General features: G+C 27.2%; 3 protein-coding genes across 3 annotated transcripts; 2 read left to right on the top strand and 1 right to left on the bottom strand.

Moving 5' to 3' along the window:
- Nucleotides 1-1,058: 1,058 nt before the first annotated feature.
- Nucleotides 1,059-4,696, top strand: LOC119683997 (gamma-soluble NSF attachment protein). Its single transcript, XM_038097927.1, has 7 exons — nt 1,059-1,315; nt 1,369-1,436; nt 2,713-2,828; nt 3,475-3,669; nt 3,771-3,841; nt 3,911-4,298; nt 4,358-4,696. The coding sequence occupies exons 1-7, from the start codon at nt 1,257-1,259 to the stop codon at nt 4,439-4,441; spliced, it is 981 nt and encodes a 326-aa protein (XP_037953855.1). The 5' UTR covers nt 1,059-1,256; the 3' UTR covers nt 4,442-4,696.
- A 2,438-nt stretch (nt 4,697-7,134) lies between these two features.
- On the bottom strand, nt 7,135-8,319 carry LOC119683348 (60S ribosomal protein L19). The gene is made up of 3 exons (XM_038097004.1): nt 8,231-8,319; nt 8,010-8,116; nt 7,135-7,718 (listed from the first exon to the last, which is right to left on the bottom strand). The coding sequence occupies exons 1-3, from the start codon at nt 8,233-8,235 to the stop codon at nt 7,213-7,215; spliced, it is 618 nt and encodes a 205-aa protein (XP_037952932.1). The 5' UTR covers nt 8,236-8,319; the 3' UTR covers nt 7,135-7,212.
- Nucleotides 8,320-11,177: 2,858 nt separating this feature from the next.
- On the top strand, nt 11,178-16,230 carry LOC119679882. The gene is made up of 2 exons (XM_038092464.1): nt 11,178-12,244; nt 15,897-16,230. The coding sequence occupies exons 1-2, from the start codon at nt 11,321-11,323 to the stop codon at nt 16,110-16,112; spliced, it is 1,140 nt and encodes a 379-aa protein (XP_037948392.1). The 5' UTR covers nt 11,178-11,320; the 3' UTR covers nt 16,113-16,230.
- The last annotated feature ends 941 nt before the right edge of the window (nt 16,231-17,171 follow it).

Here is a 17,171-nt window from a genome sequence, read left to right on the forward strand (position 1 = left end):
AGATTCCTGTTAAACAGACATTCTATTCATGAAATCTTATTGGGATTTTATGCAAATTAATATTTGCATGTATGCAAATTCCTGTAATCTAGAATGTAACATGTAATAGTATTATATATTCAATCATAATCTCTGTAAATGCTTCAAATTTGCAGCGTATTATGATGTATAACGACCGCTTAAAAGGCCAAATTCGGACATTTATTACTGGACTCACTATTTCGACCAACGTAACATGTCACAGAAATTCTTCAAGTATTTCTCAGGTTTATTGCAATTTTGTAATAATTAAACACAACATACTTATTGAAATTATTAAACATAACTTAATAACATCAAAAGCTGTTTTTGACATTTGCTATTATTGTTCGCATTTTGCATCATATGATTTATTTTCCTATTAGTGGAAAAGCGATCGCTGCCTGGTTCCTCATAATGAACCACTTTATTAATTATTAAAATACTTTTACATAAATGTTGTATATGTTTTTTATTTTGAGAGTATTTATTGTTTTACATGTAATTATTGCTTTTTTCTCGTGTTTCTGAGAGTATTAAATTAATTGATGTTTATGCTTTGATTTTCACATCACGCCAGATGACATTGTGCTGGTTAATGTGTTCGCCACATATATATACTTCTTTAACTAATTTGTTACAAATCATAAATATATTCATAATAGCATTTATTTCTGTAGCCTTGTTATTTATTTTTCAGTTTCTCAATGAAACAAAAAATATTTATAAAACACTTTTTATTGAATGTGCAAAATGTAAACAAAACAACCAAATTTGACGTTTTGTTAATTTCAATTAATAAAAATGGTCACCTTAAACACCTGTAATATACTTATATTCATTGCAATAAATTAATTGGAAATGGTACTCTCATTCTAAAATTTTTAATTTACATTTAAATTGGAAACAACAACAATTTAACATTTAATGAGACAATGATTGCTGTATGACCCTATCTAAAATTTGCGGGTATGTTATTTGAACGTTTTTCAACCCTTAAATGTCAAATGTTGTATTGACTCATTTGTGATATGGTTTTTTGCAGTGATATCAGAACGTATTTGCATAGTTGAAATGTTAAAACATTGAATATACGTGCAAAATTTATCAAATACAACTCCGAAAGGCTTTATTTAATGCGCAAGCGTTATAAATAAATCTTCTAACTAGATTAATATTGGAAAGTGTGAGAAAAATTAAACGATTTTCAATATTTTACTGTTTGTGAAGTTACAAAGATGTCCGCTACAAAAAAAATCGAAGAAGGTTGTGAACTTGTGCGCCAAGCTGAAAAAAGGTAAAAGTTACTTATTCCACAACTCAAATATAAATTTAATATGTTTTATTTAGTTTAAAAACAGGTATATTAAAGTGGCGCCCCGATTACGAAAGCGCTGCAGATGAATATACAAAAGCAGGTAACTATGACAATGTTTATATGTACATACGTATTTTAAATTTTAATATTTCAAAAATTTCATACTTAATTGTATTTAACTCCTACGTTCTCTAAAATAGACTGATATTTTAATTGTATTCAATATTTATGTTTTGCAAAATTTTGCTGTCTTAGTGATTATATTTCTAATTTATGTGTAATTAAGACATTTCTCTATTTAAATTTTAAAATGAAATTCACGCATATATTTTACATTTAACCATATAGTGCATACAATTTTATTAGTTTTATTATAATTATAGTAGATAATGTTATGAATAGTCCATGTATTATTGGGGAGCTATAATTATTTTGATAATATTTCATTTGTGTTAATATTTATTTATTTTATTTAGTGTTATTTAAAATTTAATATTTTAACTATACGAGGCAAAAAAAGACACTATACTGTTAGTAATATCCGTACAGAAGTGTTCTATAAATCAGAGCAGCCATAGAAAGATTAACCAGAAATACACAGCTGCATATTTATTGGATAGCACATCATAAATGGTCCGTTGAAGGTTAAAGGAAACGTAATAGATTAGATAGCTTAAAGCGTTGCTTTGGAACTTGAAACAAAAAAAGGAACTTGAACAAAAAGGTAAAGAAAATGCAGAGAGTTAGCGACAACAGGACTTCGGAGCATCTCTAATGTTTATTTCCTGCATTGTCACAAACACGCTTATGATGCTTAGTAATGAACAAAATTTGGGGATTCAAAAGACATTTTAGTAATATACCTTTAAGTAATAATTAGGTTCGCATATTTACAATAGTTTCAGCCCCATTTGGGGAATTAGAACCAGTAGGTCTACATATATTTTACCGCGAGCCAGGTTAATATAATATAACCTTTATTTCAAATAGATTATTATGCTATGTTAAATAAGTTTTTCATTTACATAAGTGAGGATGACTTCACGATTTGTTGGTCTAAGTACCAGAAGTTAAGTTTTATTTATCGTAAAGGAAAGTCTTATAGCTAAAGTGGGAGCAAAAATTTAATGTAAATAAATCCACTCTTCACATTTTAGCAATTAGAACCTCTTCAGACATTTAATTACAAATAAAGTAATTTGTTAACATATTAACAGTTCAACGGAAACCATCTTTTTAGTTTATATTGGTGTATTATAATTTTTTAATAATATTTTCAATTTTAATTATATTTTTATTACTGGCAATAAATAGGGTTAATTTAAAATAATAAAAAAATTGATTAGTATATATGATTATTATTTTTATTATTTTAGCCACAGCTTTTCGAATAGCCAGATCTTATGACCAAAGCATGGATTGTTTCTTCAAAGCTGTTGATTGTCATAAAAATGGTCGCTCTTGGTTTCATGCAGCAAAGTGTTATGAGCAGGTATGTAAATGCTATTGAAAAATCCTTACAAAATCAATACCTCAAATAGAATTACTAATTTTATTAAGATAAATAATATAACTTATTTATTTATCTTGAGTTTCCAACCTAATTACTTCAAATCTATTACAAATCTATTTATTTTGTCATATATTAATTGATTTGGTAAAGATTATTTGTTTTTGGACTGTACTAAGAATTAATTAAAATCAAAATCAATTTTTATTTTAATTTTGATTTTATGTTATTACTTTCTATTTATTATTATTCATCATCATTTATATATGTTTAATTTATATATGTAAATTGATTATATTTTATAAATAATTATACGAAAAGTACCTCAAGATGTTAGAATTTAAAACTTATCTAAAAAGTCATAATTATCGTTAAATTTACCTTGTTGGCGTTAGCCTCAACAATTTGAACTATTAACATTCTAAAAATCGTATCATATTTTTTATATATTTTATGTCTATAATTCAAAGTTTTGAAAAGAAAACGTGTACATACCCAAATTTCTGTCTAATATGAGTTACTAATTTTACACAATAAATTGTGCAATCGCTCCACAATAACAACACAAAAAAAATTTAAATAAAATTATTCATAATATAATTTCTTAATGTTACAACTCTTTTTTTAGGTAATACTTATACTTAAGGAAAAAAATAGTTTATTGGAAATAGAAGAGAATGCTAATAAAGCATGCAATCTTTATTTGCAACATGGTTCGCCTGAAGCTGCTGCCACTGCTTTGGATAAGGCAGCTAAAATAGTTGAACAAAAGCATCCAGATGTTGCTTTACGTTTCTATCAGCATGCAATGGAAATTGTAATGGTAAGGTTTGTCTCCACTATATTAAAAAAGTATATTCGCATATGAATTTTGCCCACTCATTTACCTATATATTTGTTTGACATCATTATACATATCTTTAGAATGAAGACTCTACAAGGCAGGCAACTGAATATGCTTCAAAAGTAGCACGTATATTAGTTAAACTAAGAATGTAAGCAAAACTGTAACATATAGTTTTTATTTCTATTTTCTAACATGATTTTATTAATATGTGACTTAGGTATGATCAAGCAGCCGATGCCATTAGACGTGAAATAGGATTACATCAGCAAACGGAATCTTATGGACAAATTGGACGTTTGGCAGTAGCTTTAATTTTAGTACAATTGGGACGTGGGGATTTGGTTGCTGCTGAAAAGGCTTTTAAAGAATGGGGTAATTGCTGTGATCCCCAAGAGAGCCAAACTTTAGAATGTCTTTTGCAAGCATTTGATGATGAAGATCCCGAAATGGCTGCGCAAGCACTTGCAAATCCATTCATACGTCATATGGATGTCGAATACACAATTTTAGCCAGAGATATTCCATTACCACGTGGTATGAAAGTAGCACCTAGAGCCGATGTTGTTAAGGACGCTGCCGCTTCTTATGTATCGCCTAATTCTGAAGTAAATTTATATTAAAAATTATTATTTTAAAAAAATTTGATTTATTACTTTACTTTTAGGCAGCGCAATCTGCTGATGATGCGAATCCTACAAACTCAAAAGTAACCGCAAACGACGAAGACGACGACGAAGGACTGTGTTAATTAATTTATAAAATAATTTTTAAATATAATTAAAAAGTTAATTATAATAAATACTTCTATTTAGGTTGCAATAAGAATTCCTCATATTATTATTCTTATTAATATATACATATATATGTAGTAATTACTTTGCAAATAATATAAAGTTGTTTGGATGTATGAACGTGTTTTAGTTGTTAAAAAAAATATATTTATATAGATATAAATATTACATAATTGCATACCTTAATCTTTCCTGTCCATTTTAAGGTTTACAGCAATTTTTTTTTTATTAAGGCTATTGTAAAATATATTTAAATAATAGTTAAATAAAAATTTGCTTAATTTATTTAATATATTTAGAATTTTAAATGGTGTCTATATTAAATAACATTTCAAACTTTAATTAATAATTATATTTTTTTGTCATCAAAATATTTATTCCTTTTTTTTTTTGTGACCAAAAATGTTATATAATAATTTATGAGCGGGCTAATTGGTAATTTAAATAAAAATAAAAAGATAAATTTATTATTTATATTTAAAACAAATTATTTTATTACGATATTTTCCGATATTTAGACTATTTTCGATAGTCATCTTCAGTGATAATTTCGTCATAATTAACTTTAAAAATCAAATATAGCATTATTGTATGTAAAAATTAACAAAAATACGACTAAATTTTCGACTTTTCTTTAGCATATCGTGGAGTAGCATAAATTAATGTTAATTTCTTTATAAGTTCCTAAACAACGTTCTATGCGCCAGAAAGAATAAGATGAAAATATACAACCAATAATGTCTCTGCAAAAAGCATGGAAATTTAACAATTCAAAAAAATATAATTAAATAATTCAATTATTCTATAGCTGGTTTATGAGTTCGTTTTAATATAACAAACCAAGTGAATATGTTAATGAACTTCTAACACAGCAAATTATCAAAATTCAAAAGTAAATAGAACAACTCAGGTAAAATGCGGCTTCGGATCAGTTGGCTGGTTACTTTCAGCTAACTGTAATTGGCTTCATTAATGTACTCTTATTAATAAAGTGACTCTTAGCTTTAAATCCGACAGGGTACAAGTTCAACCCTTGGTACTAGCAGTCTAAAAAGCTTTTCCACTAATTGGAATAAATTAGTTTTATAGATGTGAAATACATATTTTAGTTTCATAACAAAGTGTTAGCTCTCTTAGTTGTGCAACGACAAATTCAGCTATTGTATCAGATTACTGTATGTATGGAGAACTGTAAATTTAAAATAACGTATCTTATATAAAATAAAAACTACAGATTAGCAACAACACACGGTTGAGGAAAATGTCTGGTTATATTTAATACATCATCCATTTTGATTGAAAATGATTATCATCATTGTCGACTTAACTGTCTTATTTGAATCTTAATATTCTGTAATGTTTACGGTGTCACTTTTACCAACTGTGTATGTTGAGTTTCTTATTTCGAACGATTTTACATCTTTTCCGATCCACTTATTTTCTAAATATCCTTACATACCGGCACCAATTTTTTTAACGATAAAGATATTTTATGCTAGTAATATTCGTTTGTACTGTTATTTTATTTGTTTTGACAAACTTAAATATTGTAATTAAACTTTTAATTATAACACAATTAGATGAAATCATTGAAGCTTTAACGTTTTCTTTCAAGATTTTCGTTTCAAAAGACCATGCGCCTTCTGCATAGATGACATAGAATGGTAGGTGAAGGTTTATTTTAAATAGACGCAGTTTCATTCTCATTGTTAAAACCGATGAACAAAGAAGTTTCTGTATTGGAAGATAGGCTTTGTTTTCCGTTTGAATGAGAAAGATAAAGAAATTTTTTAACATTTTCTTTGTCATTCTCCACTATTTGCTTAACGTATAATGAACAAGACTTATTTTATGCAGTATCTTAGTTAGTTGCAACAATTTCCGCTAAATAGCAACTAGGTCTTAAAGAAATGGTTAAAGTCAATCGATCTTTAAACAACAAAAGAATATTGATATTGGTAGCATATTGACTAAACAGCGAATTCAGTTAACTGAAATCAAACTCATCATAGATTTTATATTATAGTCTAAATATATATTCGTATTTAATTTTTCCTGTTGAACCATTCTTTAGCATAATATAAAAATAAATGTTTTGAAATAAAAAGTTATCTACACTGAACTGAATTATCTATTATCTATTGTTATGACTTGAGACCTGCCTAGGACGATAACATTAAACATCGATAATTATATACCTAATATATTTTACACTATATACTCCAGTTAAGACTAGGCAAGAGTTATCCATTACGTGATGACCGAACTCAGCAGAGGCAGGTATAGCATGACACTAAAGATTATGACGATAATATATTTGAAATATTCAAAAAAAAAAAAACTTGCATTATTTGAACTTAAAATTGTTTGCTAAAATTGCATAAATATGTTTGGATTATATGCATTTGACATAGTGATTGATATTGGCCTTTCTATAAACATAATTGCAGTATTAAGTATTGTTACGAAATAATATTAACATAAATATTTTCACTTCAAAATTATTAATGTTTTAAAATTCTTATCAATTTAACTAATTTTTCGCAAAATAGTGAATTATGTTTACAACATCAGAAGCAGATTTCATTTGTTTAACTGCCACTTAGATAAGTTACCTCTTTTTCATTTACACAATTAATATTGCCCAACATTTATTTATGTAAATATTTGTTGTTTTTATTATGCAAAAGTAATTTTAACAGTTTAAAAAGTTTGTAGAATTTTTAAATTACTTTTTGGGACCTGTTGTAGCGGCTTGAGCTGCAACTTCATCCTCTTTAGCATGTAGGCTAATAAGTTCATGTTTCTTATTAGCGATACGCTCCTCACGCCGTTTACGTGCTTCACGCACTTTCTGTCGTCTTGCTTCAGCTTGATCAGCAAGCATTTTGCTACGTTGTTTCTCGGCCTTCTTCTTGTGGATATATTCCATGAGTACGCGTTTGTTTTTGAAAACGTTACCCTTGCATTTCATGTACAAATCATGATACAAATGACGATCAATTTTCTTGCTATCTCTGTATTTTTTAAGCAGACGTCTTAATACACGTTGACGTTGCATCCACAAGTATTTCACTGGCATACGAGCATTGGCAGTACCTTTCCTTTTGCCAAAGCCGCAATGACGGCCTTTACGGCGAGCTTCGGTGTTTTTGCGCACGCGGAAGCGGGAATGCACCACTACAGGCTTTTTGATGATCAAACCATCTTTTATTAATTTGCGGATATTTTGACCTTAAAATGAAAAATAAACAATTGTTAGAACTGGTTCAATATTGTTAATAAACAAATATTTGGAGCACATTAAATTTGGTTCTTTTATTTACAAATAACGAAAAGTAATTCTCTTTTACTCCACACATTTTTGTAATATGAATTTACATTTATTTCGCCACAATTGAAATACAAATTTTTTTATAATTTAGTTATACAAAAACACAATTTCAACATAGTTATATCTTTTGAAATCACATTGTGCACCAAAATATTGTTTATTTTTATAATTATTTTAAATCATGCACTTACGAGAATTAGTGTTAGCAATCTCGTTAATTTCATTCGGATCTAGCCACACTTTTTTTTTTCCGCATCGCATAACGGAGGCAGCCAGCCTCTTTTGCAGTTTTAGGGAACTGAAATATAATAAATTTACAATTACTGCATGTTTTTGCACTCTTTTTAATTAAAATCAAAAATACCAAACATAATACTTTTTTAAATATTATAACAATTCACGAATATTTTACCTCATGGTACTCGTCAGTTGAAGTTACCGAAAGAGAAAGAAAGGGAATTGAACAGGATGTGCACTACCACCTCACACAAATTACAAATCAAATACATAAACAATATATGTCACTTTACGGAAATAAAACGAATGAGCGAACAGTTGATTTACACGATGCCTTAAAACTCAGCTCATATAGAGAAAACATAGATGCCAGAATTTTTACTTTCTTGTATTAAGTCGCAGAAAAAGACAAAACAGATTTTTTTATTAGTTATATCTTTTTAAAATTTATATTAAGGTTTTATTATCACAATTACGTCGAGTCGAATTTAGTCGGATTTTTTATATAAAATCCATACTGATATATAATTCAATTTTATATTACATATTAATTAATTTTCAGTGATTAATAAATAGTTCAATTTAATTTAATTTAATTAATTACATACATTTTTTGTAATATTTATTATTTACATTAATTTTTCTTTTCATTTATTATTGCTATGATTTGTTGCAAAAAATTGCTTGCTTGTGCATTTTGCCTTCGATTCTGTCTAACACAATCAGTTTCAGCAATTCATATTTTGGTTTTCGGATGATATGACCAAAATACCTAGTTTTTCTTATATTTATAGTTTTTAATTTATTTAAGGTTTTATTAAGTATTGAAGATGTATTTTCCCTCCAGAATTTTACAAAGAACTGGATTTCACTGCTTTTACTTTTTCAATTCTTTCCTAAATACACAATATAAGTTGTTAATTGGGTTTTAATTACGTCTATTGTTATATTACGAATTTATGGGAATATAATTTTAGTTATTTTGAATAAGTTTCCTCTTTTAATATCTGTAAATAAGAGACATATTGTACAGACGATCATTTAATTGTCTGTGTATCATGGTTCAATAAAATTAATGGTAACTTGAGGCTTATTTTACACCTAAAGCCAAATTCAATATAAATAAACGTGATCCGCAGTAAACTGAGAGTTAACCATCTGTATTCGATTTAAACGTGAGTTTTTACTCCATATCATGTTTATGAATATTTCAGGTAGCCGACTATAACGAATACAGTTAAATTGAGTGTGTGTGTGTGTGTGCGATAAAATGACAAAGAAACTGTCTGCAGTTTAACTGTGGGTGAGTGGGTCACTTAACACTCAAAAATTAATAGATATAGTTGCACTTGACACATTGTTCGACATTATTAAGCCAATCCAATAGCTTGTTTATTTAAATCGTTCTAGTCAACTTTCGCAATCAATTAAGGAAATAAATCACAAAGAAAAATGTCAAGAAACAGATAAAACGTATTGCCATTTTTTTGAATGTTAAAGGTTTATTTTTGGTAGAAAGCAAAGCATTAATACACATTAACAGTATCTCCAATAGGGATGGGTCAATATTTTAGTTTAAAATATATATATCAGGGAACAGTAATGAGTTATTGTACCTTGGGCATCATCTATGCTCAGGACTCCACAAATAACCTATTGATTTTGTTATGAACAGATTTAAACATCCATCTATCTACTCTATTCATCCACTTTATTATTTAAATATTATGTTGAGACTAGTTAACTCAGTGCACTTGAGCACTGTTACTCTCTACTAACTGCAAGGTTTCTTCATATTCCCTATCTACGGCTTGACTAGATTATTGTTTATCACTTTATTAGACTAAGCAACAACTAAACTCAGATATGAATACCTACTCGAGGTGCCTGTAACCATTCTGAGATTCGACAACGCGGTGTTGGTAAGCCAGTCAGTTTTCGTAAATAATGTCAGGGCTCTATCCTTTAAGTATTTTTTGATCGGATCAATATTCAGTCGTTGTGGTCTACCCTGCTAAATAAGTCGTATTTCTTTAGTGTTAGCATAATTGATTTTGCATATTGTAGAAATGAGATATATCCTTCACTGATAATAAGATATGTCTAGTTTCATTTTTAAAGTTAATGGCACATAATTTCATGACAACACTGTCGACACCTGCATACATGCACAATCTTAATTGGTGAACTCAAGGTATAAAAACCTTGAAATTGTCATTAGTTTAGGATTTACTAACAAAAAAACTTGTTTCTATCCGCTTCTATCCGAAATATTTCGAAGCAACTCTTTATTATTGTATCTTGATATCGAAATCGCAGCAAATTAGCTACCATACAATGTTTTACATATCACTTGAACTTATAACATTTTACATACAGAAGCGAAGAAAATTATTAAAGAGTTATTATGTGATTGTTGATTGCAAATCTGAATTTTCAGAATTTTTGTACCTAATCACGATTGTTTATCTATGGTAACGTGTTATACATACTAAAATCACAAGCTTGTAATTGTACAAGGTTGTTTTAGGATAGCTAACATATTTACACAAATAGAAACGTTTTCCAAGAAAAACAAGTAAATCCTACAAAAAAACTACCCTTATGTATTTGTTAAAAATAATTTATATAAGTGTATTCAATGTTAAAGAAATCAGTTAGTAACTGAAGACAGGTATTAAAAGTCGCAGAGAACAAACCGAAGAAATTATTTCATTTGCGGGAGTACTGTTGGACAATAATGCTGAAAACAATTTTTGTATTTAAATCATAAAATATTTGTATTAAAATGTGTGTATTTTTTTTTAAATTAATAAACGTCGCGATAAAATAATCAAAAATAAAATTAAAACTAATGAAAACAATTAGCTTATTTTATAAAACTATAAAATTAAATAGCATTGTAAAAAAGTTTTTAATTTTTGTGTGAAATTTATTTGCATACATAACAATATTTATTATTAATGCTTAGAAACTATACAAAAATTAATGTTTGACAAGCTTGCTGCTGTCAATCCATGCCAACATACATGCTTGAAAGTGATAACATTTTGCAGATATTGTTTTATTTCCAAAACAGCACGTAATGACGTTAATATATTTTAATATTGAAGTGAGTAATATCTATTAATTAATATATAATATGAATACTACATGCTAAGAATAAAAATGTGCGAATATATGAAAGTGAATTTAAACTCTAATTTTTTGTTAAAAAATTTATGTGAAATTAAAGAAGAATTTATTTTAAAATCATCTTTATGCAATGGCTACCAAAAAAACTACGGGACAAATCGCGTTATCACTACACAGTTTTGTATACACAATATTTGATTTTCTATTGGCTTTTGTTCGTAAAATTACATATAAAACGTCAACATTGGCAAAAAATTACTTTGTCCAGAAACAACAAAAGTTTAATTTTGGTGTTCAATACATGCAGGTACCAAAAATAAATAACAATAAATTGGATTTACAAATTAAAATGTATTTGGAATTAATGAAAAGTAAAGTTGTTCTAAAGTCGTTTTTAAATTCTGATGCAACAACTATGGCTCCTAATCAAACTCTAATGACGAGCATAAATAAAAATATGTTATCTGAAGTAATATTGACTGGAAATCTTGAAGCAACTATGGATTTAAAATTATCCACCAGCTCAGGTTCAACATTTTGTTATTTTGTAGTTGACAATCAGCCTCTGGTACGACGTAAGTGTGTGGAAAACCTAAAAACCATGAACAGAATGGCTGCGAAAGCTCATAATAAAAATAACGAAATCGAAAGTCACTTTCAAGGTGACTTATCGCATAATCTCGATAATAGTACAAATACAAACACATCGACATCCATTGATCAACTATGGAATCCTGTTTTGCCAAACATGACAGCTATTGAAACAGATGATGAAGACGATGCAGAACCTAAGTATATTGATTTCATCCGAACTCGAACACCTCGCCAACGCTGCATTTCGGAAAATAGTGATGACTTTATATGTTTTGTTGATGATAACGATAATTGCCAAAGTGATGAATGCGCGGATTATATAGATTTTAGCAGCAGCAGTATAAGTGATTCTGATGAAGATGAAGATAATGAGAGTTGCTTGTCCGATTGTAGTAATGATGAAAATACTATCGATAACGATACGGCCGAAGTACACGACTACACACCAAGTATTAAAAAGGTGCGTACAGTTAAAGAAATTATATTAATAACAATATTATAATATATATTATTCATTTTAGTCATTTGCAAATGTACTATTATTGCTTTTACTTATTATATAACCGTGTATATTATGAAATTCTGAATATATAACGTTAATTATATCTTCCTAATAATATTAGATTATACTTAACTATTGCATTAAAATAGTTTAATAAATAAATTATATTCTTCATTGGAAATCAGACACACCGGTCAGAGTTGCAGCGATCCACTAACCTGAAGCTAACTTGTTAATCAGTAATATTTTCGTTAAAAATAATTTTTCGTTGGAAATATTATTTTAGTTAGAAATAATATTTTCGTTAAAAACAATATTTTCGTTAAAAACAATATATTCGCTGAATCATCAAATCATCAGATTTTAATAAATGTGTGTTGTTCTTTAAGGATACATTCCTCACTTCATTAGAAAAGATTTAACTTTTCAGACAGATAATACTTGTGATAGCAAAGAATATATAGCAATATATACAATATATTCGTTGAATCATCAAATCATCAGATTTTAATAAATGTATGTTGTTCTTTAAGGACACATTCCTTAGTTAATTAGAAAAGAATTGACTTTCAGACAGATAATACTTGTTATAGCAATTGTTTTTGTTATAATAATTGTTAAAGAAAACTTTTACGTTGCAATATTAATTAAGTAGAAAATTATTGTCGAATTTTATGTTATCTAATTAAATAACATCTCGGGAGAATGGTAGTTCCACTAAAACTGCATTTTTAAATTTTTCAAATTATCTTATTAATTTTTTTATCGATAAAAGAAAACAAATTCAAACTGAATTGAAATATTAATTTAGTAACAAATTTTAATTATATAAGTTAAGAATTTTTTATGATAGATTTTCAAAAACTTCTCACTGCATATAATGAATTCTGAAAGTTTTAAGCAGAATGGATGAAATTAATATTTTATTATTTTAATAACCAAAATTTATTATTTTTATTTTTAAAAGGTGTATAATTGCTCATTTGTTCAAATTAAAATTAAAATAAAAAATTATAATTTATTTACACAATTATTTGGACTATTTGGTCATTTTAAAGATGACAGTAAACATAGTCGATGTATTGGTAAAACTATAATATAATTTTCAAAAATAATTCAATGAATTGTGTATTATTTGAACAATGACCAATTACAGCGTTTTAAAAATTAAAATAATTAAATTAAAACTTGGTTATTTAAACGTAAAAAAAATATGTATATATATATTACAAAAAGCCGACCATACATAACAATTACTACCTTTTCTTATGGTAATCACTATATTTAAATAATCTTCATATTGTTGTGCTACAGCACATCTTTGTAATATATTGTTTTCTGGGTCCCGGATGGGGGAGGTGAGCAGCATTATGTCCCCTATGCAGACATAGCTTATTATGCATCTATATTTGCTGTTCTGAAGCCATCAAAACTTCTATTGATTTATAATTTTATTTGAATGCAAATAAATTATTTTCTTCATAATCAGATTTTAGAACATAAAATAGGCAAAATCATACTATAACTGCATTTCTATTAACACTAATAATATTCATCGTTGTTCAGGCACATGACTTTCTATTAAGTAACCTTGATAAAAAATAGATAATTATACGTATATGAATTTTCGGTGAGGGCTACGGGAAAATTAAATAGTATTAATTACAATATTGTTCAGATTTGTTAAAATAATAATGCAGGTAGTCTTACAATGGTTAGCTGAAAATGTCTAGTATAAGTAAGTATAACTTGTAACAAAATTGAAAGTGAAAAAAAAAATATAATATGCTCTCCTCTGTCTTTCTATTTTTTTATAAAGTAATAATAAGAGAAGTAGCGGATTTATTGTAGCATATTAAATGTAGAAAAACAAGAAAAATATGATAATTTCAAAATGTCGATCTGAGACCTGTTTTTAGCTTTCAGAAAATATAATTAATTTATCGCTTGTATCTGTGTTAACAACGACTATTCTTAGAAGTAGCATTTTCTTAAAAAAGTACAATTTTTTTGTATCTCACACCAGCTGATAGGTTTATTCAACTTAATTGGCTAATATAATAAAAGAACTTAATTGTAAGATCATAATGATCAAATTGAGCACACGGAATATTTTAATATGTTTATTTAAATTTCTTTATATAAAATTTAAAAATCATGCGGTATATTATAAACTAATAGAATGTGTGCTCCATCTAGATGGATTATAGTACATCCATTAAAAATTTAAATCGTTAACAATTTATTAGGAATGTCCAAGGATGTGGTTTCTTAAGTAATTTGCAGCGTTTTATTTGTGTTCCATAGTTATCCCTCAAATTTATGGCGCCTACAAATTGCAGGTTCCAGCTTCACACCCAGACAAACTCACATTGTTCGGGGAGTGTAGTTAATCCAGTCCCATTTGATTTGTACGCGTTCACACCTCTGTATTGGATGCGCGTTAAATTGGACATAGACACTGTTTTATGATAGTTAAATTAATTATAGAGGTACTCTACCATGTTTTACTGGCATGAAATTAAACTGCTTTAATGTTTCTGTTAAAGTTCTCTAGCAATGAATATATATGGCAGGAGGATTATGTATTTTTTAGTTGATAATGATGATAATTCCTTTATTGCATATTCACTTTCTTTGTGGAAGCTAAATTTCTAGATCATTTCACTTATTATTAAAAATAAAGAAAGATCGAGGCAACAATTACTTAAATTACTACAATAAATTATAATACTCCTTATATGAACTGAAGCGAGAAGTCCTATATTTGCGAAGTAAACTCAATATATAAACAACGATACAATATCTTTATATGGATGACATTTGCATTAGTACTGGTAGACATCCTACATGATATAAGAGGCTGTTCACTAAACGTATATAATATAACATATAGGCACTACAGGCTGTTGTGCCAGGCTTTCTAGGTTTTCTTTACGTTCTCCATCAATTTCGTTCGATCGGTTGATAACGTTATTCAGTTAACTATATAGGGGGTTCTAGTATCTTTATGAACGTAGAAAACAATTTGTGTTTTGTATTTGGCCTATCTGGATGATTCCTACTTTTAGGATGTATTCCATATTCTACTATTACAATAGCCTCATTGAAGTCTGTATTCTTTAATAAAATTATAATTTTTTAATAAGTTATTGTTATCAATATTTATTCTTCACTTAAAAATTTTCTTGTCTACTTAGACCGATCCATAGAATTGATTAAGTGTTTTTTGTTTCTAAGATAAGAATTATTTGTTGTTGTTGTAACCAACACCAACCTGATACTCCTGTTATTGTTTGACAGGATCAATGGTGCTTGAATGTCTCTAAAGACGTGTGTAGTTCGACTTTTGTTAGCTGCTTGTAACTTATTATTTATTATAAGTATTTAGTATCACTGTTTTTGTCGACGTCAATTCTGTATTTTCCAATAGAGATATGATTTGTATACTTTCTATATCTTATAGATAAGATATCCTATAGATATTTTCAATTGTTTAGTTTTGTTTTGATTTATTTTATTTATCAGTTTTTCTGATGTATTTATTGTATTTTGTTTTGTGCATTTATTTCTTAACAAATTAATATATACTTTTTTATTTTTATTGCAGGTTCGTTTTAACTTAAAACCTCAAGTACACGTAATGCATACCTGGAATTTCGCTTATCGACATGCGCGTAAAGGTCATTGGGAGGATTTAGCGCGCGATCGTACAAGATTCTTTTTAAGAATACAACGAGCTTCTGCTTATTTGGATCCAATATTAAATATTGAACACCGTAGTAAAATTTATAAAGATCGATTTGAAAAATTAAAAACTGAATGAAAAAATTAAATAATTAAAAAAAAAAGAAAAAAAAAATAAGAAAAATGTTAGTGTATATAGATTATGAAAATGCAGTTTTAATGTATATACATAGATTATAACTAGTTACATGAACATTTTATAATAAATCAATATGAAAATAAATATATAATATAATATGTAAATTAAATATATATTTTCAATTTATGTTAGAACATTATATATTTTAATCTAATATGTACATACATATATAAGCATTTTTATACAGATGAAGTTAAGGTAATGACATAACGGCTATATAGATGGGTAAAATATTTTTACCCATCGAGTAAAACACTATATAAAACTTCATATTTTTACTATTATTTAAACTAAATATATATATTAGGACCTAATAATACCAAATATTTTATTTCTTTCATACTGAGAGAGTTACACGAACGTACTTTATCGATTTTTATAATATGATTGATTTTGTAGAAATAAAAAAAGTTAATTTTCAAAATCATATACTTGATATATAATGAATTTAGATTAAAATATGGATAGATTTTCCTAAAAGTTAGTAATTGATCAACGAATTTCTGTGTGTATATAAATATCACAATTACAATAAAAGGGTTGCAAACTATAGTTTGATTAAGAACATGTCAATAAGGATTTTGACATAATTTAAGAAGTTGACTGCCAAATTCTAAATAATATGTTACTTGCCTTATAGTTTAGGGTGCCTGCTAGGAATTATCTGAAAGTTTCTTTACTTGCCATAATTAGGTGTTAAAATAAATTTCAAATTGTTTTAAAAAAGTACTGTAATTAATGATTCAAAATATATAATATAATAAATATTTAAAAATATGTAGAATGATATCAACAAAATGAAATCAACCAAAAACAAGTTAAGAATATAGACTTCTAAAGAACTTATTGTCGAAAGGACTAAAGTGGAAAAAAGTTTAAAAATATAAAAATAATAAAGTAAAACTCATTTGATTTAATTATAATATTTCCAAAAAGTTTTAATTAATTTTAGAATGAAAAATAATTATTTTTTTTTAAATCAATTTGAAATTGCTATTC

Source organism: Teleopsis dalmanni, chromosome 2, assembly GCF_002237135.1.
Source record: "Teleopsis dalmanni isolate 2A chromosome 2, ASM223713v2, whole genome shotgun sequence".
Taxonomy (NCBI): domain Eukaryota; kingdom Metazoa; phylum Arthropoda; class Insecta; order Diptera; family Diopsidae; genus Teleopsis; species Teleopsis dalmanni.